Genomic DNA, 25,247 nt, shown 5'->3' on the forward strand with positions numbered 1-25,247 from the left:
CTTTTTTGCCGTTTCTATATCAATTTCATTAGAAGTTGCAGTAAGTGACGCTGCCGGCGGTGGTGGTGGTGTTAGTATCGTGTCATTTCCTCCATAAAACACATCATCAGCTGGTTCTTCCATAGGTGGCAAATCGACGGGTTTTTCAACTTTAACGGGTTCTTCTGGTTTTGTGGCATTTACCCGTTCTCTCACCAAATTTGATATTTCACTTCGCAAATGAGCAAGTTTGACATCATTTTCCATGGGAGCATCAAGAATATTATCAATAGGGTCTTTCCTTTTCGAAATTAAATCTTCATGTTCTTCAACCGACAATAAAACATATTTACCGTAGGACATTTTCAAGAATAGTAGTAGCGGCTGCTATCAAAACGGGCAAAAGTATAGTGACTGGGGATCCACCAGTTTGAATCAAAAACTCTCGGGTATCATCGAGATTACGGAAATTTGCCAACATTCTCAAGTTTTGAGCTTGAGGACTTAGTTTTGCAACAATTTTCGGTGGAACCTTGATTGAACCGTTGATAATGTTAAAAACCAGTTCAACTAGACATATGAGGACTTTGTCGGGAATCGAATTGATTTCGGAGATTCTTTCATTTTCATCCGTAGTTGAAGAAAGGGCCAGAATCTTGTGAAAAGCCTCCAAATCCCAACAATTATTTTGGTACATAGACATGAGTGGTTTTGCCAGGGAGGATATTATCGCGATAACGAATTTCGTCAGGGCAGTTTTTATGTAGATCAATAAGCAAATACGTATAAGGCTGATTAGTAGCGTCTGTATAAATGGACAGAAACGTATTGCATGAGCCAGGCATAAGTTGTGAACCCAAACACCGTACACTTGACTTGTCTGCATTGTTTTTGAACAAAATTATATAACTTGCCTGCAAACGCAAGTTTCTAATCACTTTTGAGTAGAAAATAGTGTGAAGTAGAAACATGATGGTCATATCGTAGTGGTGGGCCAAAACAGAGACTAAACGCTCCATTCCAGAGTTTTGGTCGATTTTTGTCATTAAATCGTCTATAACCACCATAGCCTGTTCCTTCTTATATTTCTTCAATTCTTCCAAGTTTGGAAGTCCCTCACGAAGCAAAATATCAGGCCTATTCTTCATCGAGTCGGGTACGCTTTCAAAGGTATCGTAATACCAAAAACAGACTTTGCTATTTGCATCAAAAATAACATTTCGTTGGTCCACAATTTGTCGAGCCAAAGTGCTCTTTCCTTGACCGCTTGGTCCGACAATAAGAATAGTAGACTGCCAAGCTAGCTTAACCATGATGAATGAATATTTTTTTTTTTGAATATTTTTGTTTCATTTTCATTCCATTCGATGCGAAAAAATTTCTATTAATTTTTCGTTTACTGGAGAATCTCATGAATTTTCCATTTTATCGCATAATTTCCGATATTAACACATTTCCGACAATATTTCACTAAAATATGTGATGGCCGTCCCGTAAATCGACACGGCCTATCTTTTCTGGCTCCCAGTCCCCGGCCCCGCGCAAGTACGTAAGTACACCACGGGCATTGCACACTTTTCCCATCTCTCAACTATTTCATCATCTCCCTTCTCTCTGTGTGTCTGTTTGCTTCCTTCACTACTTTGACGCGGACTTGTAAAAATAAATTTATTAAGAAAAAATCCCTCTTTCCCAATAACAACATAACCACCAAGAAAAGCAAGTCGGAGGGTCACAACAAGTGACCTGGAGATGAAGCGAAAGCCAAAGGCTAAACCTTCCCTTCGCCACTCCTCACCGGAGCGGCTCATTGGTCAGGTTCTGAGAAGGAGTTTGTGTTGTGAGAGATTCCATTCCAAAACCGTGTCCCATAGCATGTTGAAATTCAGACACTTAGTGCAAAAACTCGAAAACCGTGTCCCATAGCATGTTGAAATTCAGACACTTAGTGCAAAAACTCCAAAACCGTGTCCCATAGCATAATCCAAAATCTTAGTGCAGAAAGTACCTTCTGTTTCTCCCTATCCAATGCAAATTCGCCTTCACTTCCTTGTTAAATGTACATTTATTCGTGGAATTGCGTAAAAAGAGAGACTTTATTCAAAATACCCGAAAAGTAAAGTAAAAACATGATATTTTATTCGAAATACCCAAAAGGTAAGGTTGATCCATCCATCAGTATTCTTCTCTTATTAAATGTGAAGCGGAATCTCTTATTGATGGTGCGGCTGAACACATGATGGTCCCTGTCTCGATTGATGACAAATTGCGGCAAGTTCATCGTGGTCCTGTCAGCAACATCCTCCAAAACCTCGGTGATCATATTCTTCATTTTGCCAAAAGTAACTCGCTTGTCGACTTCGGAATTGATTGTGACGCCCTTCATCTTTCTCACAACCTGAAATTTTATATAAGTATTAAAGTTTTTGAAAAATGAATAGTACCTTGACTTCTCCACTGGAAAGACGATCCTTATAACAATAAGTTTTGGGTCCAAGGCTAACAAACTCTTCCAATTCACCATCCAATTCATTTGTGAGTTGTCCTAGGTAGGGTCCGATCTCCGATGCCAGTGGATCGTCGCAACCGTCTGGGACCGTATAAATCAATGAATCGGTATCTGAAAAAAGTTTGAAAATTTTAAGAAAATTATATAAAAACCATACCGGAATACACTAGATTGTCTGGACCAGCCATCTCCATGAGCCGATACAAGCGGAGGCGAGCATAAGATGTTGTCAATGCGGCTAGATGTACGGCGCTTGTCTTCAAACTTGAAAGAGTTTCCGCCTTCTTTCGATACTTGATGACGACCACATCATTCACAGGACGGACATCGAGGAGGGCAATGGAGGTGTCATTAACCAATTTCCAAAACTTTGATGGATCGATAACTATTTCAGTGTGCTCACGATCGACTCGCTGAGCAAACTTCCCCCACTGAAAATATTATTATTTTTAAAATTTTTAGACAAAAGACTTACGAGTGAATTCAGCAAGAGTTTGGCAACGGCTCGTTTTCCGGCATTCTTCACGAAACGAGTCCAGTCATCGAGGCGGATATGTTCCTTCTCCCAGTATCCCTGGCAGTATTCAGCCTTCTCTTCATCCGTGTTGACATTTGACGGCCAGCCAGAGCTATACTGAAAATTGAAAAGAAAAGGATTTTTAAAAGTTTGAATACAACTTACAATCTTCTCTGCCATCATTGAGTTGATGTATGATGTGAATAGGCCTCCTTCTCCATCAGCATTGTTTTCCACCCAATTCTTGTACTCTACTCCATGATAAACTTGAACAATTTTGTAGCCGAGTTCAAGGGCTTTTTTGAGTTCCACAGTTGTATAAGTTCCAGAGAAAGCTCGCTCCGATTCAGTGTGCTCACACTTTGACTGGCACCCAGCTTTTGCACATTCTGAAAAAGTATTTTAAATGATTGAAAATAGTCTAAAACTCACTTTTGCACAAAAAGAACATCAACCGGCCAGATGCTTTTCCGGGAATCAATGGTGTCTTCAAGTCATTTGGAGCAACAATTTTACAACTGAGGAATCCTTTGAACTGCAAATCTTCAGGAGTGGTCATTGGCACCTTCATGCTGCTTCTTGGAACATTGACTGGCTCTCCGATAGGATAAGACTCGTGTTTCATGACGGTCGGGTATAAGCTGAAAATAAGTTTACGACCAAATTTTGGAAAAAATACTCACCTAACTACATCGAGGTAGTATCCTTTCTTTCCTTCACAGCGCAAATGAAGTTTGAATACCTCGGTACGTCCTCCGACCAAAGCTTTTTCACATTCAAGCAAGTCCTGAAAGGATTCAACTAATTTTAGAAAAATTTCAAAAATGCTTACCACTGCTTCATAGTTTTCGAAAAATTCAGCCATGTCCTTATTGTTTCGGAGCTCTTTCTTGACTTCACACTCGTAAACAACTTTGACTGGGACGGTATTTCGCAATGTTCGAAGGCGTTTCCGGTCTTCCTTCCAAATTTCACGAGCACTCCTTTCTCCAATAATTGATTCTTCCGAGTAGGTACATGTGTGTCCATGCCAATAACATCCCTGAAAAATCTTTCTATATTTTGTATATTTTTCAAAAACTTACAAAAAATTCAATAACCTGACCGTCAGGGTATTTTTCGCATTTCGGAATGTAACCATCGACTCGATAGCCATCAATTTTTTCTTCACCGTACGTGGTCGACATGTTCATTTGGACTCCTTCACTTTCTCCAATCCAAGCCAAGTATTTTTGACTCAATACAGAGTTGCTGACTGATACGGAAGGTTTAGCGTCCAAGACAATTTCACGATCCTTGTGCAAATGATTACGACGGAAAACTTTTGCTGCAGCTGAAGCAGCTGTCGTAGATTCCTAAAAAATTTATTATTTTTAAAGGTAACCAAATAAAAAACTTACTTCCAAGAGGCAAACGTTTGTCATCGCTTCAAATTCTTTTTCGAATTCCGTCATTGCTGAAGAGAGGATGAAGACATCATTATAACAATACTTGTGGATTTCGTCAATGAAGTTGAATTGTTTTCCAGCATTTCGTTCAGCATCCAAAAATTCGACCAATTTCTCTCTGACAGGTGCTGGTTTGTTTTCGATGGCGTAGTAGTCATTGTCGGGGATGGCGCCAGAGTAGTCGTAATTTTCAGGTTTTATAAACTTGACCGGAAAATCTCTGTAAATTGAAAATTATTTTCACAACGAGTAATTGATAACATACCCTTTTTCCGACTTGATTTGGAATGTCTTGGCGACGTTGGCGAGGCTCATTGTCAGGTATTTGAGGGAGTCGATGAGACGGACATTATTGTATTTCATGTAGATAATTTTGGTCCCATCAAGACATACTTCGGGTGCAGCCTTGTTGCTGGAGATCATGTTTTCCAAGATGAATTGACCATCGTAACTAAAAATATTTTATGTTTAACTGAAAAGAAAATGTTTCTTACCCGGATGAATTGTGTGCGACGGCAACATATCCTCGGTGATGATTGCCAAACAGCCACTTTGTGAGACTTGCACCAACATTGACGTTCCTATTGTCGGGCGTCACACACTCAATGACCTTGACCCTTCCATTTGGTGCACACTTTTTGCAAACCGCGTTGCGCGCATCTTGGAGATTTTTTGGAATGTTGTGGGAACACTTTGGGCAGCAACGAAGAGCCACAAACAAGACGGGGTGCTGCTCGCCATTATCGGGATTTGCACGACACTAAAATATAAAAATGTTTTGGGAAAATTTCACAAAATACTCACCTCGATGTCGAAATACACTCTTTTCCTTGTCAACTTCTTTTCATTTTTTCCACATGGTGTCATTGTGCATTTATGATCTTGATCCTTCGGGATTTGACAACGGTGACAGTATTTTTCACCACACACATGGCCTCGATTGTTTTTATTGTAGTAATATGCTGTCTCACATTTCCCACAAAATTTGGTAAAGTCACATCTACTTTTACCATTTCTCGGACCTAAACAAGAAAAATTAATACATTTTTTCAAAAGTAAACAACTCACCACGACGAAGATGATTTTGGTAACAATTTTCCGAGGGAAAAACCACTCTACATTTTGTGCATGTTGTTTCGACATCGTCCTTCGAGCTGTGGCAGTCATTCGCTCCACACAATCGATGACGAAGACGACATTTATAATGGGAGGCCGCATCTCGGTATCTCGTCTGGCATAGTCCACAATAATATTTCGTCTTGAGGAGGGCACACAGACTCCGCACACCCGAGTAGTGACCGTCCGCCAGATAGAGTACCAATTGTTTGTCCTTTCCAACATATGGACCAGCATAGTACGGCGTGGAGGAGTTTTGTGTGAAGACAATTATTTGATATTTGCCAGCATAGATTGTCTCCTGGAATTGCTTCACATCCAACATGTCAAAATCCGTTGATTTTATGACATTGGCCTCCTATAAAAATATCTAAAAGTTTGAATGAATCTAAAGAATGGGATTACCTTTTTCATTTTCCGTACAGCCTTGTATACTTCTGGGAACTTGTTTGGCCGGCTGTGGGATTTGCGGGTGGAGTTGAGGTATTTGTTTCTGCATCTATCAAGCTTCTGCCATTCAAAGTGCATTTCAGCCTGGTATAGCGCGTGTACCAGGCAGTCTTCCACGACTGAAAAAAGGTATTTTACTTAAGAAACAATTTATTTAAAAATTACCATCATTTTTCATAATGTTGCTCCGTTGTGGTCTGATGACTTCATCCTCAAGCTCTTCAGCCTCCGTCTCCTCATCCTCCTCGGATCCGTCGGTATCCTTGGCGGCAGCATCAAAAAGATCGCTCGCGACCTGTTCCTCTCCTCTCTCTTTGGCTCTTTTCGATCGTTTCCCAAATGCCGTCAGATCGAGTAGGCTGGCTATATCGAATTTCCTCTTTCCTCCGCTGCCAGACGGAGGGTTTAGGTAGGTGATGCGAAGTGCCAGCTTCGGGGTATCAAGCTCGAGTACAGATTTATTGGACTGGGACATTTCCTCCATACTTTGAACAAGGTCTTCTGAGGACAGCTTGTTCAAAGGTTTAAAAGAAAGCCCAATCACTTCGGAAATTTCATCCGACTCGAGCATGATTCCCACTCGGCAATTAGAATGAGAAATCCCAGATGGTACATTATTTTTAATTATTTTTATAATGTCCTCTCCAAAAAGTTGTGGACCGTTAGGGTCCACAGTATAAAGTCTGGGGATTTCTATATCTAATTTGACACGTGTCACGGCACCTTTAAAACGCCTCTTCCCCTCCGTCACGGCCCTACTCAAAACTTTCAACGAGGAACCGCCTACTTGCATCTAAGAGAAAAACCATTATAAATATGTCTTCAAAATGTGACTCACCTCGTTTTCGGCCTCATTGTTCTCCATTTCTTCCACTTTTCCCACCAACTCGTTCACCACCTCTTTGATTTCCGACTCGATACGTTCTCGATCCATTTCTTCCACTTTTCCCACCAACTCGTTCACCAACTCTTTGATTTCCAACTCGACTTGAGCCATTTTCTTCCAGAGATCCTGAAAAATGTCACAATTGGCAACAACAGCTCCACAAAAGAATATAAATGAGACTGGCACCGGATATGTCACGAGCACACAGCAACCATATTACGATCAAGGAGGAATGGTGAGTTTTATAGTCAAAAATGTGTCAAAAATAATAAAAATTTCAGATGAATACGGGTGGAATAGAACCAATCTACTTTTCAAACGAAATTGTGCCAAAAACCGTGAAGAAACCGGAAACATTCGTTTTCAACTTCAACAAGGGTTCTGCTCCAGTTTTCAACATTATGAAGGAAAAGTGACGAAATTGAAAAAAAAAGTGCTACCGATTCCCCCTACACTTTTGCTGAATTCAATTACGTTTTCGATGAGTCATCTTCGATTTTGTGAAAAAGTGCCCTCCAATACACCTACCCGCAATATTGTGCTTTCCACCGTGTTTTCGTCCTTTTTGATGTTTTTCCACACCTATCATCCAATTCCAATGATTGAGTCATGGCTCAATTTGACAATTTTCCTCGTTTTTCCTGAAATATCATACTTTTTCAATTATTTTTGCTCAAAAAATTTTTGCTTGACTCCGCCCCTTTTTTGATATGCTTGTCACTTTCATTTCATTTCATTCACTTTTTATCGCTCTTCAATAAATTTCTTACTATTCTAGAAATGCCTATTACTCGTTGGGATAATCCAAAAGCTAAAGCTCCAGAGCAAGACGCAATCAAGAATTGGTCTCCAACCACCGAAAAAACCATTGATGATTTTGTCAAGGAAGCTGCTATGGAACCGATTGAGAAGCCAAGTTTCCCTCAAAAATCCGCGTACAAACGAAAGCGCGAGGAAAAGAAGGTCGAATCACCAGAGGACGCCCATAAAAGAAGAGTGGTCGGTTTCAACACTTTTCAGTATTTAAATAGAAAATTTGTTATTTTTAGGAGTGGCTCCACAAGCGTGCCAAGGAGAGTGCTATTCCAACCGAAGAGGGGGCCGTTCTGAAGCCATCTTTCATTTTCAAGGACATTGGGCCATTCATTGTCAACATGTGCCTCAATTGTAGAATTTTCAACTCGACTCAAGAACCAAAAACAGTTGCTGATGGAATGGTTCAAATGCGTAAGTTTTTTATATTTTTTCCGTTAAATATCATATTCTTATTCAATTATTTTCAGCAATGGCTCTCTGTACTGTATGCCGTGCTCACTTCAATCATCAACGTGCTACAAAGTTCTTCCATTTCGACCTCCCATCAGTCAAGAAAAATTATAATCTCTAAATATTTTCCATTTTTTATTATTACTTGACAGAATTCTTTCAATAAACTACAGTAACCCAGAAGTTGTTTCTATGTTCGGGAGAGTATGATGAGTATTCAGAACTCTACTCACCGGTAAGCAAACAAAAATACGTATATGGGCTCTAGAATACAGTGATAACTCATCACTATCGAGTCAAAAATGGACCACTATTACACTATTTTTTCGCGAGACTCCGCCTTCGGAATTGTTAAACTTTATTCATTTGCTCCAAAATTTTTCATTTTTATTTCAATTCTTTATTTCAATTTTCATATAATTTTTCGTTAAATTTCTAGTAGAATGTTATTCAGCTATTAACCAGAAATAGTAGCTCTGTCATCTTCGTGAAAGTACTGGAAACATTTGTTTTCCTGATTACGTTATGGTTTAGGGTTTTCAAAAGTATTGTTAGATGTATCAAAATTTGATTATTTTAGCTTTAAGGTTTCCAATTTTGGATGTTTGAAATTTATTTACGAACGAGTCGTTTAAATTTTTATTTATTTTTAATCGTACTTTTCTGGAATTTTGCTGAGGAGCCATCTACTAGAAATTTAGATTTTAAAATACTCACCCTTTTATTCACTTTTCAATTTCAGCCATGTCGCTTAGCAAACCAACTGTTTCCTTGTCCTCAGGTCGTTCCGCAGAAGTCCAAGCCAAGGTAAAATTTGCATTTACATTTTTATTTCTTCACCTAAAAGAAAAGTTTAAAGAATATTTTTCACATTTTCAGATTGCTAAAAATCGGATGAAGGCCTTGGAGAAGAGAGTGTCATTTCTCGAAAAGGAGAGCACCGAGCTTAAGAATCTACGGATCAAACTGAAGGTAATAGTATTTGTAGAATGGGAAAATTCTATTTAATGTTATTTTGATGACGAATTTCGTAGAATGAAAAAAAAAAAAAAAACTATTTTATGTAATTTCAATGAACTTAGTAAAATATAAATTATAGTTTCACTTTTCAGATCGCTAAAAGCCGGGGAAATGCTTTGGAAAGAAGGCTTAACTTGATCTCCCAGGATAATGACATATTAGCCCAGGATAATGACACATTAGCCCAGGATAATGACACATTAGCCCAGGATAATGACACATTAGAAGGAGGAATAGATGCCCTCCAGGCCGAAGTAGCCCGAAAAGATCTGGAGATCGCCAGGCGAGATGCGGAACTAGCATGGTTTAATTGGAATGAAGAGGTTCGGGAGGAGAGCCGTATTTGCCAACTCTGCCTCCAGGAATATAGCCATGAAGCCAATATTCCAAAAGTCATAGGTAACGATAAATTTCAACAATTGGATCTAAAAACAAATTTCAGCCTGCGGCCACATCTGCTGTCACAACTGCTTGGCTCAGGTGACTGAGGAAATCAATGGGGTGGTGGTGGCCAGGTGTTGGATATGCCGACGGTATACAAAAAAGCCTCAGGACCGTGATTTCGCCACAGCCTTTATTGTACTTCCCCGTCTTTTGCCACGGCCACCAGCATTTGTTCAACTTTAGCTTAGTTATCCTAATTTATTTTTTCTGTATTCCTTTCAAATTTTCTTAATTGTTTTTCTCTATCATTATTTTTATTGACTTTTATACGTAATTCTTAAAAAGTAGATGAATAAATCAAAATTTTACCTTCACGACTCGATTCCAACCATGTTATCCACCGGTTTCACGGCTTCTGATTCCACCAATGACAAGGACTTGACCTTTTCTCCGAGCTTTTTGAACACTGTCATCCTGTAAAAAGTCAGTTTTGGAAAAATATAAAATAAAAACATGAAAAGTGTTGAAAAAGGAGAAATAATTTCACGAAAAAGGCTTCACATTTGAAAGAAGCAAAAATGACGCGAAAATTCTCGAGAGGGAAGTCGCGCTGTGAAGGAGAAATTTCGGCAACCAAGGTTACCCTTTCATCTAGCCGACACATGGCTTAACAGAGAAGAATGTTTCAAAAATAGTTTCTTTGTCTCGGAAAAAAGTCATTTGAAAATACTTTGAATTTGTCCTTTTTATGAAACACACATTTAACATTTGGAATATTCATGGTATGAAATTAGCATATTCGTAATCTCCAGATCTTCCCGATTTCAAAAAGTATAATATCATGGGGGTTCGGTAAAAATATATGGATACGGTAAAGATGCGCTAAAGATGCGCAAAAAATGATATGGATAAAACAAAAACAAAATTGAATTAATATGCGTGACAGCACACGACGAAAATGAGAGACAATGCAAAAGTAAGAGTGCGCGCAGAGATGACGAGACATCATTGTGCGGGATTGACGCAGAGAAATGAAAGAGTGTACAGGTCCGAGAGACGCAGAGTACATTCCAGTGGTCGTCCCACTGTTTGCTCAAACCGTCACGGTTATTATCGATTCTTATAGGTCCCCCACAAGTCTCTGTCTATGTAGCAGTTTCAATAATATTCTTAATGTCGATTGTACTGGCGGTGAGTGAAAACATTGAGATCAATATATCAATGTTCAATTTAAGATTCCATTCGCTATCCTGCAAGCTGCGATAGCCATCCCAGTAAGCGTAAAATGCACTCCAGAGAAATGTGCTCCACTAATTGCAACAATGAACTGTAAGTGGGAACATTCTGAAAATTCTACTCTACGTGATCATTTTCAGTTGTTCTTGTTTTTGGATCCCTCATTATAACAATAGTGATTCTCTTATTTGTTCTGATCTTACTCTTATGTCATCGAAAAGATTTTAAAAAGCAGGATACTGTATCGAATAATAATCTAAATTCTGCTATTCGTTTACTCACTTGGACTCTTATAACTGTTTTGTTTGTTTTAATTGCTGAAATCATTCCATTCGTGTTTATGGAAATCAAGAAACATAGTAAGAAAAATTCATGTTACAAAACCGAAAGTTCAGATTTTCAGGGGGCCCAAAACCAGGATGCTACTGGTTTTATCATGAAAATATTATAGTTGAACAAGTATCATTTGCTATGATTGAAGCATCAGTATGGAGTATTGCTCTAATAATTGATCCATCGGCAAATGTGATTTTCGATAAAAATGTCTCGAAACAAGCAAAAAATCAGGTAAACATTAACTACTAGAGATTTTCGGTATGTGATTCGAAAATAGAACAAAAGGATTAAAAATTGAAGTAAATTCACATTTTCAGGTGAAATGGATGCGTAAATTAATTGTCGGATTGGTTAGAAACGTAGCAACAAGATTTTCACAAAAAAGAAAGGAAGAAAAAAAAAGAATCATTCGATCGGGAGCCGAAAACACAATCTAAAATGATCATATTGTCTCATGAATCATCATGAATCATCTAACGGATCATCTCTCTTCTATTATGCTCTACTTCATTCACTTGTTAGTTTTTCAATGTTATTTTATGTATCTAAATGAGAGACTCGTGTTAAACAAAAACGGGTTCTTCAAATCTAAATTGAATAAAAAAGTAAAAAATCTACACTATTTGCTCACAAAAAAACCTATCAACTAGTAACGAATTCAAGTTCCAAAATCTTACTTTTCCTGAAAAAATCTCGTAATTTTCCCACCTTTTCGTTTGTAATCCTAAGTGCAAACATGTATTTTTATCAAATGAATAGCACAAAATCATCATGAAGAAATAGTTTCAGAAGAAAAATGAACCACAGTTTATTTGAAAACTGTTCTTATCATTATCCAAATGAGCCTTCATTCGAAAATTGTACACTTACTACTGCTCCCTGTGTTCTAATTCAAGTGAGTCTTCTGAACATTACAGTAAATTGTAGATAAATTATTCAATAATTTCAGGATTTGAATACAGCAATTTCTGTTAATTTCTATGCATATTATGTCACAATATCTCTGTTTTCTGTGGCTGCTCTCGCCAACTGTTACTGCCTTTGCATAACAGTTCCATTGTTTTTCGAAATGGAAGAGGAGTCAAAGAAACGATATATATTTTTGTTGACTCGATGCTTATCCTGCATCTGTATGGTCTTTTCAATGATATTAACTACAAGTGTTTTCGAACAAATTCTCACTCCAAGTTCATCGAATTTCTTTATTTATGCCCCATTGGCTATTGCCAGTACCACGTGTATGTTTGGTCTATTGGGTAAGTTTTTTTCTGAAAACATTTACAGTTGTTAATTTTGAATTGGGAAAACCATTTGTTGATACTCTCTTTATGAAATACGTGTTCCAATTTCAACAATTTCATTTTTATTCTCTGATGATCAAAACGTCTTCATTAAAACCGCCATATGATTACTCATTCATTTTGTGACTGTCTGTAACATAAATCATATTATGATCTTTATGAAATTTGTGAAATTTGTGCTCGGCATCGGGCGAACAAACTGTGTAGAATTGTGTAAGAAACCACAAACTCCGTTTTTCGTTTCCGTCCGTATTTAGTTTGTCGTGAGTTGTGATGGTTTGTCACTGAATTCTGTGCCCCACCATAGACTCAACCATGAGGAAATAATTCTAGAATTGTTCACATGAAACTGTTATGTCATATGTGTCTGGTTATCATATATTATTCTAAACATGTTTCTTGGATTCCAGTAATCTATAATTCTATAATTTCAGGAAAATGATCTGAGTTAAAGGAAGAATATAAAAGAAACAAAAATAACAATTCATGTCTTAAAGTACCCTTCACTCTAATAACAAAACGTTTTATTTCAGGCTCTTATGTTGGATTAGCTCTTCTTCTTTACATTGGAGTGATGTATCCAATGATATTCAAAACTCAAATTTCTCTACGTTTGGTTTATCTCATGGTTTCCTCTATCTATTTGGTTTCTCTTCTAATTTCAGTAAGTTCCATCGAAGAGGGGAACGCCGCTAAAACCGGTTGAGTGAATTCTAAGATATAAATTGTCTACAGATTCCCATTGGAATATTTCAAGCAGCGATTCAAAGTCCCGGAGGATTAATTAATTGCACTCAGAAAACTTGTGTTCCTTGGGTCAATTTAATTGAATGTGAGTTATTCTACTATCAAGTTCTGTACAGTTCTGAATCTTTCAGTTATAATTTCTGGAATTTGTTTGGTTTTCACAATCGCCATATTGTTTTTCGTCTTTATTTCTTTAGTGCGGCATAATCAAAAATTGAAAAGAGTAAGGCAATAATTGTTCCGTTTCTTTTCCAAAACAAATAGTTTTCAGACTGATACACTGTCTTCATCAGCGTCTTCTATGAAAAGAGTTCGTCGTCGTCTTGGATGGGCAATAATAGCAGTAATATTCATATCAGCTGCTCAAATTATTCCATACTTATACTTGTTGGATGTTGCTCCACATGATGTTGATACTTGTAATGGATTTTATAGATCAAATAAGTTTATGGGAGAAGTGATTGCCGGATTCGCTGAGTCTCTCGTTTGGTAAGACAATTGTTTTTTAATTGGAAAGAAAATGAGAAGATTTAGGATATTCGTATTTCTATTCGACCCGATTGCCAACATTTTCTGCGACAAAAAAATGTCAGAAAAAGTGAAAAATCAGGTAATAAAGGAAAATCTGGAAATATTTGTTGAGAATGTTAGTTTCAGTTCAAAACGCTGAATGACAGAATGCCAAATGCAGCACTTGCTTCATCACTTGTTCCACGATGAAATCTCATGATCAATGTTTCGAAATGAATACGAATTAGAAAAAAGTTTTGAAAACTATGAATCTGTAGATTCTTAAAGACGAGTTCTCAAAGCATTTTTCCCGGGTTGTGATAGTTCAAACTTACAGGTTCCAGATTTCTTTTTTATATTGTTAACCGTTTCTCTCTTGAATAAACTTACATATCAAAGGCAATGAATGTATTCCGCTTAATTGAATTAATTCATTCCTTTAGATGCACAGAAAATTCTTGGAATTTCCTTCCGAGGTGTGTATTTTTTTTCAAAACTAAAAAGGCAATAAAAATTGGTGAAATTGTGTAGGTCCTTCTTTTTGTATTGGAGAAGACAAGAGAATAAAGAAAAAACAAACAGCGAGCGACACGCATCAAACTACACGGCAATTTTTGCTTTTTTTTCTGACCTCACGCGTTTAAAAACGAGACACGTTGGCGACGACCCCCACGTTTAGAAAGGGTCCGACGTGGATTTCGTGTCGTTTCTTGCAAGAGAGATTACCCATGGGATCAGTACTGTGTTTCTCAATCTACGTTCCAGTTTTTTTCGAACTGTCGGGCAGTTTTGACTCGTCTAGCATAGTCTAGGACATGAAGTAAGTTTTCAACTCTGTTTTTCTTCAAACATGTTCTCCAGACTCCGAGTAAGAACTGCAAGGAAATTTTTGATCTACCCTCATGAAACGAAAAATTTGAGAAATTTGCAGGCCTAAAACTGTATTATTTTAATTTTTAGCGTAAAGCTCAAGATCGGAAGTAAAAAAATTTCAGTTTTAGAATTATTCTGAGAGCATTATCCAATCATTCAATCCAAAAAATCCTGGTTTCAGATATTTTTTCAGGTCCAAAAGGCAATTTTTCATTTGGACTTCGGAAAAATCTACGGGATTTTTTCATTTCTCAACATTATCCAACGAATGATAGCTCAAATCGTGCTCCGGAGATTTGTACACATTTCTGTAGGACGGTTTTTCAATTTGCTCATTAGTTTTTGAGAAATCGATCAAATTCCGAATTTCTTTCAATTTTTTGTTATTTTCTCGAAAACTAATGAGAAAATTGAAAAACCGTCCTACAGAAATGTGTACAAATCTCCGGAACACGTTTTGAGATATCATTCGTTGGATAATGTTGAGAAATGAAAAAATCCCGTAGATTTTTCCGAAGTCCAAATGAAAAATTGCCTTTTCGACCTGAAATAATATCTGAAACCAGGATTTTTTGGATTGAATGATTGGATAATGCTTTCAGAATAATTCTAAAACTGAAATTTTCTTACTTCTGACCTTGAGCTTTACGCTAAAAATTAAAGTAATAACGTTACAGGCCTGCTAATTTCTCAAATTTTTCGTTTCATGAGGGTAGATCAAAAATTTCCTTGCAGTTCTTACTCGGAGTCTGGGAGACTGTGAAACATTCAATTTTTTAAAGAGAAAAAAATTGCGCTCGCTTACTGAATTTATTAGTTTTCAAGAGGAATCAAAATCAAAAAATTTCTTCTTTGCTACAATGCCGCCGGATGGATTCGTTTGCCTATTCTTTCAGATTTCTGACTGAATCCTTGTATACTAACTGTTTTAAGTCCCATTAACCTGCATTCGATCCCCATGTTCCCACCGGTTATAGGGTTCCTCTTCGACAGGAGCAGTAGGCTATCATTGAGAATATGCCGCCGGATGGATTCGTTTGCCCATTCTTTCAGATTTCTGACTGAATCCTTGTATACTAACTGTTTTAAGTCCCATTAACCTGCATTCGATCCCCATGTTCCCACCGGTTATAGGGTTCCTCTTTGACAGGAGCAGTAGGCTATCATTGAGAATATGCCGCCGGATGGATTCGTTTGCCCATTCTTTCAGATTTCTGACTGAATCCTTGTATACTAACTGTTTTAAGTCCCATTAACTAGCATTCGATCCCCATGTTCCCACCGGTTATAGGGTTCCTCTTCGACAGGAGCAGTAGGCTATCATTGAGAATATGCCGCCGGATGGATTCGTTTGCCCATTCTTTCAGATTTCTGACTGAATCCTTGTATAATATTCCACCTGTTTTAAGTCCCATTAACCTGCATTCGATCCCCATGTTCCCACCGGTTATAGGGTTCCTCTTCGACAGGAGCAGTAGGCTATCATTGAGAATATGCCGCCGGATGGATTCGTTTGCCCATTCTTTCAGATTTCTGACTGAATCCTTGTATACTACCTGTTTTAAGTTCCATTAACCTGCATTCGATCCCCATGTTCCCACCGGTTATAGGGTTCCTCTTCGACAGGAGCAGTAGGCTATCATTGAGAATATGCCGCCGGATGGATTCGTTTGCCCATTCTTTCAGATTTCTGACTGAATCCTTGTATACTAACTGTTTTAAGTCCCATTAACCTGCATTCGATCCCCATGTTCCCACCGGTTATAGGGTTCCTCTTTGACAGGAGCAGTAGGCTATCATTGAGAATATGCCGCCGGATGGATTCGTTTGCCCATTCTTTCAAATTTCTGACTGAATCCTTTTATACTAACTGTTTTAAGTCCCATTAACTAGCATTCGATCCCCATGTTCCCACCGGTTATAGGGTTCCTCTTCGACAGGAGCAGTAGGCTATCATTGAGAATATGCCGCCGGATGGATTCGTTTGCCCATTCTTTCAGATTTCTGACTGAATCCTTGTATACTAACTGTTTTAAGTCCCATTAACTAGCATTCGATCCCCATGTTCCCACCGGTTATAGGGTTCCTCTTTGACAGGAGCAGTAGGCTATCATTGAGAATATGCCGCCGGATGGATTCGTTTGCCCATTCTTTCAGATTTCTGACTGAATCCTTTTATACTAACTGTTTTAAGTCCCATTAACTAGCATTCGATCCCCATGTTCCCACCGGTTATAGGGTTCCTCTTCGACAGGAGCAGTAGGCTATCATTGAGAATATGCCGCCGGATGGATTCGTTTGCCCATTCTTTCAGATTTCTGACTGAATCCTTTTATACTAACTGTTTTAAGTCCCATTAACTAGCATTCGATCCCCATGTTCCCACCGGTTATAGGGTTCCTCTTCGACAGGAGCAGTAGGCTATCATTGAGAATATGCCGCCGGATGGATTCGTTTGCCCATTCTTTCAGATTTCTGACTGAATCCTTGTATACTAACTGTTTTAAGTCCCATTAACTAGCATTCGATCCCCATGTTCCCACCGGTTATAGGGTTCCTCTTTGACAGGAGCAGTAGGCTATCATTGAGAATATGCCGCCGGATGGATTCGTTTGCCCATTCTTTCAGATTTCTGACTGAATCCTTGTATACTAACTGTTTTAAGTCCCATTAACTAGCATTCGATCCCCATGTTCCCACCGGTTATAGGGTTCCTCTTCGACAGGAGCAGTAGGCTATCATTGAGAATATGCCGCCGGATGGATTCGTTTGCCCATTCTTTCAGATTTCTGACTGAATCCTTGTATAATATTCCACCTGTTTTAAGTCCCATTAACCTGCATTCGATCCCCATGTTCCCACCGGTTATAGGGTTCCTCTTCGACAGGAGCAGTAGGCTATCATTGAGAATATGCCGCCGGATGGATTCGTTTGCCCATTCTTTCAGATTTCTGACTGAATCCTTGTATACTACCTGTTTTAAGTTCCATTAACCTGCATTCGATCCCCATGTTCCCACCGGTTATAGGGTTCCTCTTTGACAGGAGCAGTAGGCTATCATTGAGAATATGCCGCCGGATGGATTCGTTTGCCCATTCTTTCAGATTTCTGACTGAATCCTTTTATACTAACTGTTTTAAGTCCCATTAACTAGCATTCGATCCCCATGTTCCCACCGGTTATAGGGTTCCTCTTCGACAGGAGCAGTAGGCTATCATTGAGAATATGCCGCCGGATGGATTCGTTTGCCCATTCTTTCAGATTTCTGACTGAATCCTTGTATACTAACTGTTTTAAGTCCCATTAACTAGCATTCGATCCCCATGTTCCCACCGGTTATAGGGTTCCTCTTCGACAGGAGCAGTAGGCTATCATTGAGAATATGCCGCCGGATGGATTCGTTTGCCCATTCTTTCAGATTTCTGACTGAATCCTTGTATACTAACTGTTTTAAGTCCCATTAACTAGCATTCGATCCCCATGTTCCCACCGGTTATAGGGTTCCTCTTCGACAGGAGCAGTAGGCTATCATTGAGAATATGCCGCCGGATGGATTCGTTTGCCCATTCTTTCAGATTTCTGACTGAATCCTTGTATACTAACTGTTTTAAGTCCCATTAACCTGCATTCGATCCCCATGTTCCCACCGGTTATAGGGTTCCTCTTTGACAGGAGCAGTAGGCTATCATTGAGAATATGCCGCCGGATGGATTCGTTTGCCCATTCTTTCAGATTTCTGACTGAATCCTTTTATACTAACTGTTTTAAGTCCCATTAACTAGCATTCGATCCCCATGTTCCCACCGGTTATAGGGTTCCTCTTCGACAGGAGCAGTAGGCTATCATTGAGAATATGCCGCCGGATGGATTCGTTTGCCCATTCTTTCAGATTTCTGACTGAATCCTTTTATACTAACTGTTTTAAGTCCCATTAACTAGCATTCGATCCCCATGTTCCCACCGGTTATAGGGTTCCTCTTCGACAGGAGCAGTAGGCTATCATTGAGAATATGCCGCCGGATGGATTCGTTTGCCCATTCTTTCAGATTTCTGACTGAATCCTTTTATACTAACTGTTTTAAGTCCCATTAACTAGCATTCGATCCCCATGTTCCCACCGGTTATAGGGTTCCTCTTCGACAGGAGCAGTAGGCTATCATTGAGAATATGCCGCCGGATGGATTCGTTTGCCCATTCTTTCAGATTTCTGACTGAATCCTTGTATACTACCTGTTTTAAGTTCCATTAACCTGCATTCGATCCCCATGTTCCCACCGGTTATAGGGTTCCTCTTTGACAGGAGCAGTAGGCTATCATTGAGAATATGCCGCCGGATGGATTCGTTTGCCCATTCTTTCAGATTTCTGACTGAATCCTTTTATACTAACTGTTTTAAGTCCCATTAACTAGCATTCGATCCCCATGTTCCCACCGGTTATAGGGTTCCTCTTCGACAGGAGCAGTAGGCTATCATTGAGAATATGCCGCCGGATGGATTCGTTTGCCCATTCTTTCAGATTTCTGACTGAATCCTTTTATACTAACTGTTTTAAGTCCCATTAACTAGCATTCGATCCCCATGTTCCCACCGGTTATAGGGTTCCTCTTTGACAGGAGCAGTAGGCTATCATTGAGAATATGCCGCCGGATGGATTCGTTTGCCCATTCTTTCAGATTTCTGACTGAATCCTTGTATACTAACTGTTTTAAGTCCCATTAACTAGCATTCAATCCCCATGTTCCCACCGGTAATAGGGTTCCTCTTCGACAGGAGCAGTAGGCTATCATTGAGAATATGCCGCCGGATGGATTCGTTTGCCCATTCTTTCAGATTTCTGACTGAATCCTTGTATAATATTCCACCTGTTTTAAGTCCCATTAACCTGCATTCGATCCCCATGTTCCCACCGGTTATAGGGTTCCTCTTCGACAGGAGCAGTAGGCTATCATTGAGAATATGCCGCCGGATGGATTCGTTTGCCCATTCTTTCAGATTTCTGACTGAATCCTTGTATACTACCTGTTTTAAGTTCCATTAACCTGCATTCGATCCCCATGTTCCCACCGGTTATAGGGTTCCTCTTCGACAGGAGCAGTAGGCTATCATTGAGAATATGCCGCCGGATGGATTCGTTTGCCCATTCTTTCAGATTTCTGACTGAATCCTTGTATACTAACTGTTTTAAGTCCCATTAACCTGCATTCGATCCCCATGTTCCCACCGGTTATAGGGTTCCTCTTTGACAGGAGCAGTAGGCTATCATTGAGAATATGCCGCCGGATGGATTCGTTTGCCCATTCTTTCAAATTTCTGACTGAATCCTTGTATACTAACTGTTTTGAGTCCCATTAACTAGCATTCGATCCCCATGTTCCCACCGGTTATAGGGTTCCTCTTCGACAGGAGCAGTAGGCTATCATTGAGAATATGCCGCCGGATGGATTCGTTTGCCCATTCTTTCAGATTTCTGACTGAATCCTTTTATACTAACTGTTTTAAGTCCCATTAACTAGCATTCGATCCCCATGTTCCCACCGGTTATAGGGTTCCTCTTCGACAGGAGCAGTAGGCTATCATTGAGAATATGCCGCCGGATGGATTCGTTTGCCCATTCTTTCAGATTTCTGACTGAATCCTTTTATACTAACTGTTTTAAGTCCCATTAACTAGCATTCGATCCCCATGTTCCCACCGGTTATAGGGTTCCTCTTCGACAGGAGCAGTAGGCTATCATTGAGAATATGCCGCCGGATGGATTCGTTTGCCCATTCTTTCAAATTTCTGACTGAATCCTTGTATACTAACTGTTTTGAGTCCCATTAACTAGCATTCGATCCCCATGTTCCCACCGGTTATAGGGTTCCTCTTCGACAGGAGCAGTAGGCTATCATTGAGAATATGCCGCCGGATGGATTCGTTTGCCCATTCTTTCAGATTTCTGACTGAATCCTTTTATACTACCTGTTTTAACTCTTTCTTCGACTCTCGTGGCTCTACTCTTGGACTCTTGCTCTCTCGGACAGTCATTCAACTATCGGAAGCTCCACCAATCGGGATCTCTACCGTGGCTCCACCGACCGTCTCCAACAAGGACTCCACCGACGATCTGGCTTACCAAGAATTCAAGGAAACTGAAGTATCCTCACGTCCCATTCACCATATTGAATAAACCTGTCAACCTTTCCTATCTTGTTATTCTCGCATTCTAAGTCTGACTGGGTTCACCTCCCCTCTAAAGTCAGCACATGGTGCATCGACCTGTGGACACAACCCATAGGTGGCGAGAATACTAGAGATGGAGGTTTACAATAATCGAATCAGGCACTAAAGGATACTCCCAACACAACACTTGTGAGAGCCACAATGAAAAGAGTCACACCAAACCCTAGCTCTGGTCTTATCAAGAAGAAGACGTGGCACTGAGCAGCTAAAGGGATCACAACTTTCTCAACCACTGAACCACTCACAATTCGCTATTCACCCAAACACCGAGTAGCTTCAACTCCACATTCTCGTACCACACTACGGAATATGTACGAGTTTGTAACTAGTGCTCATAATGCACACGACTAGTACCAATAAGGTACACGACTAGTACCAATAAGGTACACGACTAGTGCTCATAATGCACACGACTAGTGCTCATAATGCACACGATAAGTGCTGATAATACACGCACGCGATAATGTTAATTTTATTTTGTTTTGTTTTTTTTTGGTTTCTTAAAACCAACAAATACCTACACAAATTCCACAAACATAGTATCGAGCGAGCACAACTTCACTTGATCAATACAAATACAACTTGGTTCACACAAGAACCCCGATACAACATCGATCAAAGCTACACACACGCACGAGATCCTTCCACTAACGGACTGTCATTACAGTTCCATCTGCGGATTCTTCGTGCCACACCGGCACCACTTCAGAAGAACCACTTGTGGCTTTGAATCCACCCACCAGTGCTCAGAGCACCTCTTGCCGCCCCCCAGTGTCGCGGAATTAATAGGTCTTAATTCACGACCTAACTAAATCACAAAGCCACACGGGCTCACAAGAATTATCACAGTCCACACTAGACCACAATTTCGGATAACTATCACACGATAACATATCTATGCTGTCCTACAATCATAAAATCTATTGTATACACTACTCAGAGCAACAAGAAACCATGATTACTGAAGATAGCTCACCAAGCTCCCTCACAACTATTTCTGTTTCACAAACTTCCAAACCCACATACATTATCTCACTACAACTGAGGGATCAACTCAAATCACTCGAGCAATCAGTTACAAACTACGATCAACACTTGTACTTAGGATTCGTACACATTCACAGCAGCAACTGCTTTTACACGATCACAGCATTTTGGGAGCCGCCACAGAGTTCTTCTCGTGGCCCCCCAGTGTCGTGGAATTAACTAGTCATTAATTCACGACCTTCAATAACCAGCCTAACAACTCTATGGCGTCTGTTAGATTCACAAATATCTAACCAAAATGGCTATAAGAAATGGTTTTGACAATGAATTCAATACGTGTTACGTGACCTTCCCGAGGAAATGCTCAACAACTATCGTCGACTACTTGCGTGCCCTGACCTCTGATTGTGCCGACCCCAAGATAACGATCGCCCTCGATTTGCTGCATATAAGGAAACGGAATCGTCAGTTCAACCACTCTTTCTTCGACTCTCGTGGCTCTACTCTTGGACTCTTGCTCTCTCGGACAGTCATTCAACTATCGGAAGCTCCACCAATCGGGATCTCTACCGTGGCTCCACCGACCGTCTCCAACAAGGACTCCACCGACGATCTGGCTTACCAAGAATTCAAGGAAACTGAAGTATCCTCACGTCCCATTCACCATATTGAATAAACCTGTCAACCTTTCCTATCTTGTTATTCTCGCATTCTAAGTCTGACTGGGTTCACCTCCCCTCTAAAGTCAGCACACCCATTAACTAGCATTCGATCCCCATGTTCCCACCGGTTATAGGGTTCCTCTTCGACAGGAGCAGTAGGCTATCATTGAGAATATGCCGCCGGATGGATTCGTTTGCCCATTCTTTCAGATTTCTGACTGAATCCTTTTATACTAACTGTTTTAAGTCCCATTAACTAGCATTCGATCCCCATGTTCCCACCGGTTATAGGGTTCCTCTTCGACAGGAGCAGTAGGCTATCATTGAGAATATGCCGCCGGATGGATTCGTTTGCCCATTCTTTCAGATTTCTGACTGAATCCTTTTATACTAACTGTTTTAAGTCCCATTAACTAGCATTCGATCCCCATGTTCCCACCGGTTATAGGGTTCCTCTTCGACAGGAGCAGTAGGCTATCATTGAGAATATGCCGCCGGATGGATTCGTTTGCCCATTCTTTCAGATTTCTGACTGAATCCTTTTATACTAACTGTTTTAAGTCCCATTAACTAGCATTCGATCCCCATGTTCCCACCGGTTATAGGGTTCCTCTTCGACAGGAGCAGTAGGCTATCATTGAGAATATGCCGCCGGATGGATTCGTTTGCCCATTCTTTCAGATTTCTGACTGAATCCTTGTACAATATTCCACCTTTTTTAAGTCCCATTAACTAGCATTCGATCCCCATGCTCTACTGTAAAGCTGGCGAATGCATATGATGTCTCTTCAATCGCTCTCCTCTTGATATTTATTGATATTTATTTAACCGTTTAAATAAACAGTAAAAGTGACTGGAGTTCAGGTAAGGTCCCTCATGAGACTAAACTTGTGAAGGAAAACGAGGTGTTAATAAAAAAGAAGTGAACCTAATTTATGATTATTTCATTAAAAAGCTGAGGTATATTCTTCTTTCCATGTCTTCACAAAAAATCACTAAGCTCTTGAAAGAAACGGTAAAAAATTGAAGGTAATGTTTTTTACAATATAACTTTACGAACGGAAACAAAAGAAGACTTAGGGAATAAACAAATCAAGGTGATATCACTCTAATTAACCAAAAAGAGTAAAGGCAAACCAGCGAAATGTTTCGAAACTGGAAACTCAAGAGAATGAGTGGGAAATATTGGTTCTTTTGATGACTCCTTACTGTTTTAATCCCTCCTTTTTTAATACTTTCCCTTCATTTTCTTATCAATGAAACTTGTCATTTCCGTAAAATGCCAGGTGGAGGCCTATTCTCTAATTGCTCCGAACATTATCCATTTGAAAACTATTTCGTAAATTGTACAAACACAACACGTCCGTGTGAACTCATTCATGATTTTGCAATTGTTGCTCAATTACTCTCAATTCTTGACTTCTACATTTCATCTGTTCTTTTTCTGTTAGCTGGAATACTCAATGTGTATTTCTTATGGATCACAGTTCCATTGTATCTTAGTTTCAATGATGAAACCAAAAAACGATATATTTTTGTTATCAGTCGATGTATCTCATCAATCAGTGCGGCAGTCACTCTTCTTATCCTCAGATGTATTCTATATGTTTATTTTCCACCGGAAACTTCTAATTATTATCTTTATGCTATCGTTATTATTGCTGATGATATCAGTTTTTATAGTTTGCAAGGTTAGTTGAAACTTTCTCCAACGTATTAGAGTGGCTTGATTCTTACAACATTGCTCTATTGAGTTTTTAAACAGATTACTCTATGAAACTTCAGTAGAGCGAAGTTTCAAAAACAAAGCCATGCTTGAACAACTGTGTATCATTACTTTCCAAAATAACTTCAGGATCCTATATCGGGATGGCTACCCTTTTATATATCGGAGTTATCCATCCCGTCTACTTTTCCACTCGTTTAACTCTTCGAAAAATCAAAATATTCGCGGGAATCAACGTGATCATCGCTGCTCTCATATCGTTTCCATGTGGAGCACTTCAAACTGCCACATATGTTCCTGGACCGGTTGAATGTGGATCACAACATTGTGGTCCGATTGTCGGACTCATCAACTGCAAGTGATGTTTTGGTATCGTCTCTGGTTCAATTTGTTTTTATTTTCAGTCATTGTAGTCAGTACAGCATTTGCTCTCACTATAATGATTTTATCATTTGTCTTTATTTGTCTCAGTTTTCATATACATCAAGCAAAAAAACTAGGAAATTACGTCTCATCCCAAACTCTCCATCATGCAAGAATTGGATTAGGATGGACCCTTACAGCAATTATAGTGATTTCACTAGCAGAAGGAATTCCATCAAGTTTCTTAATTGGATTGAAAGCTGATAGTGTTTTGAATACTTGTAATAACTTTTATCAAGCTGATCGATTGGTAAATGTCACTGTTTTTACATCGATTGATTCAATTGTTTGGTGAATTCTATTTAAATTCAAACTTCAATATAAAACAGATTTACAGGGCGATAGTTCTGATACTTGATCCACTCGCCAATATCTTTTTCGATCGACAAATTCTCCGCAAAGTCTCAAAACAAATAGATTGTTCAAAACTATACTATGCTAAATTTCTAAACTCAGTTTCTTCAAATGAATGAAATCTTTGTTCTGGAATGATTCAACACATGTTTCCAAGTGTTAATAATCCTGTCGAAACTGATAAGAAAACTTCAAAACCTTACCGGTCTACATGTCTCCGTCGTTTCTTCAACTGCCGTCATTTTTGTAAATGACAAACATTTTCGAAAATTGTTCATATTATTCGATTTACGA

The 25,247-nt window shown here is 39.3% G+C and overlaps 6 protein-coding genes across 6 annotated transcripts; all 6 read left to right on the forward strand.

The window, feature by feature from the left end:
• Positions 1-7,685: 7,685 nt before the first annotated feature.
• Positions 7,686-8,292, forward strand: GCK72_010617 (uncharacterized protein; the record flags this gene model as incomplete). The annotated part of the gene is made up of 3 exons (XM_053727956.1): positions 7,686-7,904; positions 7,955-8,132; positions 8,189-8,292. 3 exons carry the CDS (start codon positions 7,686-7,688, stop codon positions 8,290-8,292), a joined length of 501 nt encoding a protein of 166 aa, XP_053587533.1.
• A 623-nt stretch (positions 8,293-8,915) lies between these two features.
• GCK72_010618 (uncharacterized protein) lies at positions 8,916-9,818 on the forward strand (the record flags this gene model as incomplete). Its single annotated transcript, XM_053727957.1, has 4 exons — positions 8,916-8,978; positions 9,051-9,143; positions 9,284-9,590; positions 9,634-9,818. 4 exons carry the CDS (start codon positions 8,916-8,918, stop codon positions 9,816-9,818), a joined length of 648 nt encoding a protein of 215 aa, XP_053587534.1.
• Positions 9,819-10,748: 930 nt separating this feature from the next.
• On the forward strand, positions 10,749-11,584 carry GCK72_010619 (uncharacterized protein; the record flags this gene model as incomplete). Its single annotated transcript, XM_053727958.1, has 5 exons — positions 10,749-10,766; positions 10,811-10,904; positions 10,952-11,170; positions 11,215-11,378; positions 11,465-11,584. 5 exons carry the CDS (start codon positions 10,749-10,751, stop codon positions 11,582-11,584), a joined length of 615 nt encoding a protein of 204 aa, XP_053587535.1.
• Positions 11,585-11,943: 359 nt separating this feature from the next.
• On the forward strand, positions 11,944-13,915 carry GCK72_010620 (uncharacterized protein; the record flags this gene model as incomplete). Its single annotated transcript, XM_053727959.1, has 8 exons — positions 11,944-12,042; positions 12,097-12,403; positions 12,982-13,112; positions 13,184-13,280; positions 13,327-13,418; positions 13,467-13,684; positions 13,730-13,805; positions 13,853-13,915. The coding sequence occupies 8 exons, from the start codon at positions 11,944-11,946 to the stop codon at positions 13,913-13,915; spliced, it is 1,083 nt and encodes a 360-aa protein (XP_053587536.1).
• An 8,171-nt stretch (positions 13,916-22,086) lies between these two features.
• On the forward strand, positions 22,087-22,464 carry GCK72_010621 (uncharacterized protein; the record flags this gene model as incomplete). The annotated part of the gene is made up of 1 exon (XM_053727960.1): positions 22,087-22,464. The coding sequence occupies one exon, from the start codon at positions 22,087-22,089 to the stop codon at positions 22,462-22,464; it is 378 nt and encodes a 125-aa protein (XP_053587537.1).
• Positions 22,465-23,729: 1,265 nt separating this feature from the next.
• On the forward strand, positions 23,730-24,538 carry GCK72_010622 (uncharacterized protein; the record flags this gene model as incomplete). The annotated part of the gene is made up of 2 exons (XM_003110803.2): positions 23,730-24,141; positions 24,306-24,538. 2 exons carry the CDS (start codon positions 23,730-23,732, stop codon positions 24,536-24,538), a joined length of 645 nt encoding a protein of 214 aa, XP_003110851.2.
• Between the last annotated feature and the right edge of the window lie 709 nt (positions 24,539-25,247).

Source organism: Caenorhabditis remanei, chromosome III (genome assembly GCF_010183535.1).
Source record: "Caenorhabditis remanei strain PX506 chromosome III, whole genome shotgun sequence".
NCBI lineage: Eukaryota > Metazoa > Nematoda > Chromadorea > Rhabditida > Rhabditidae > Caenorhabditis > Caenorhabditis remanei.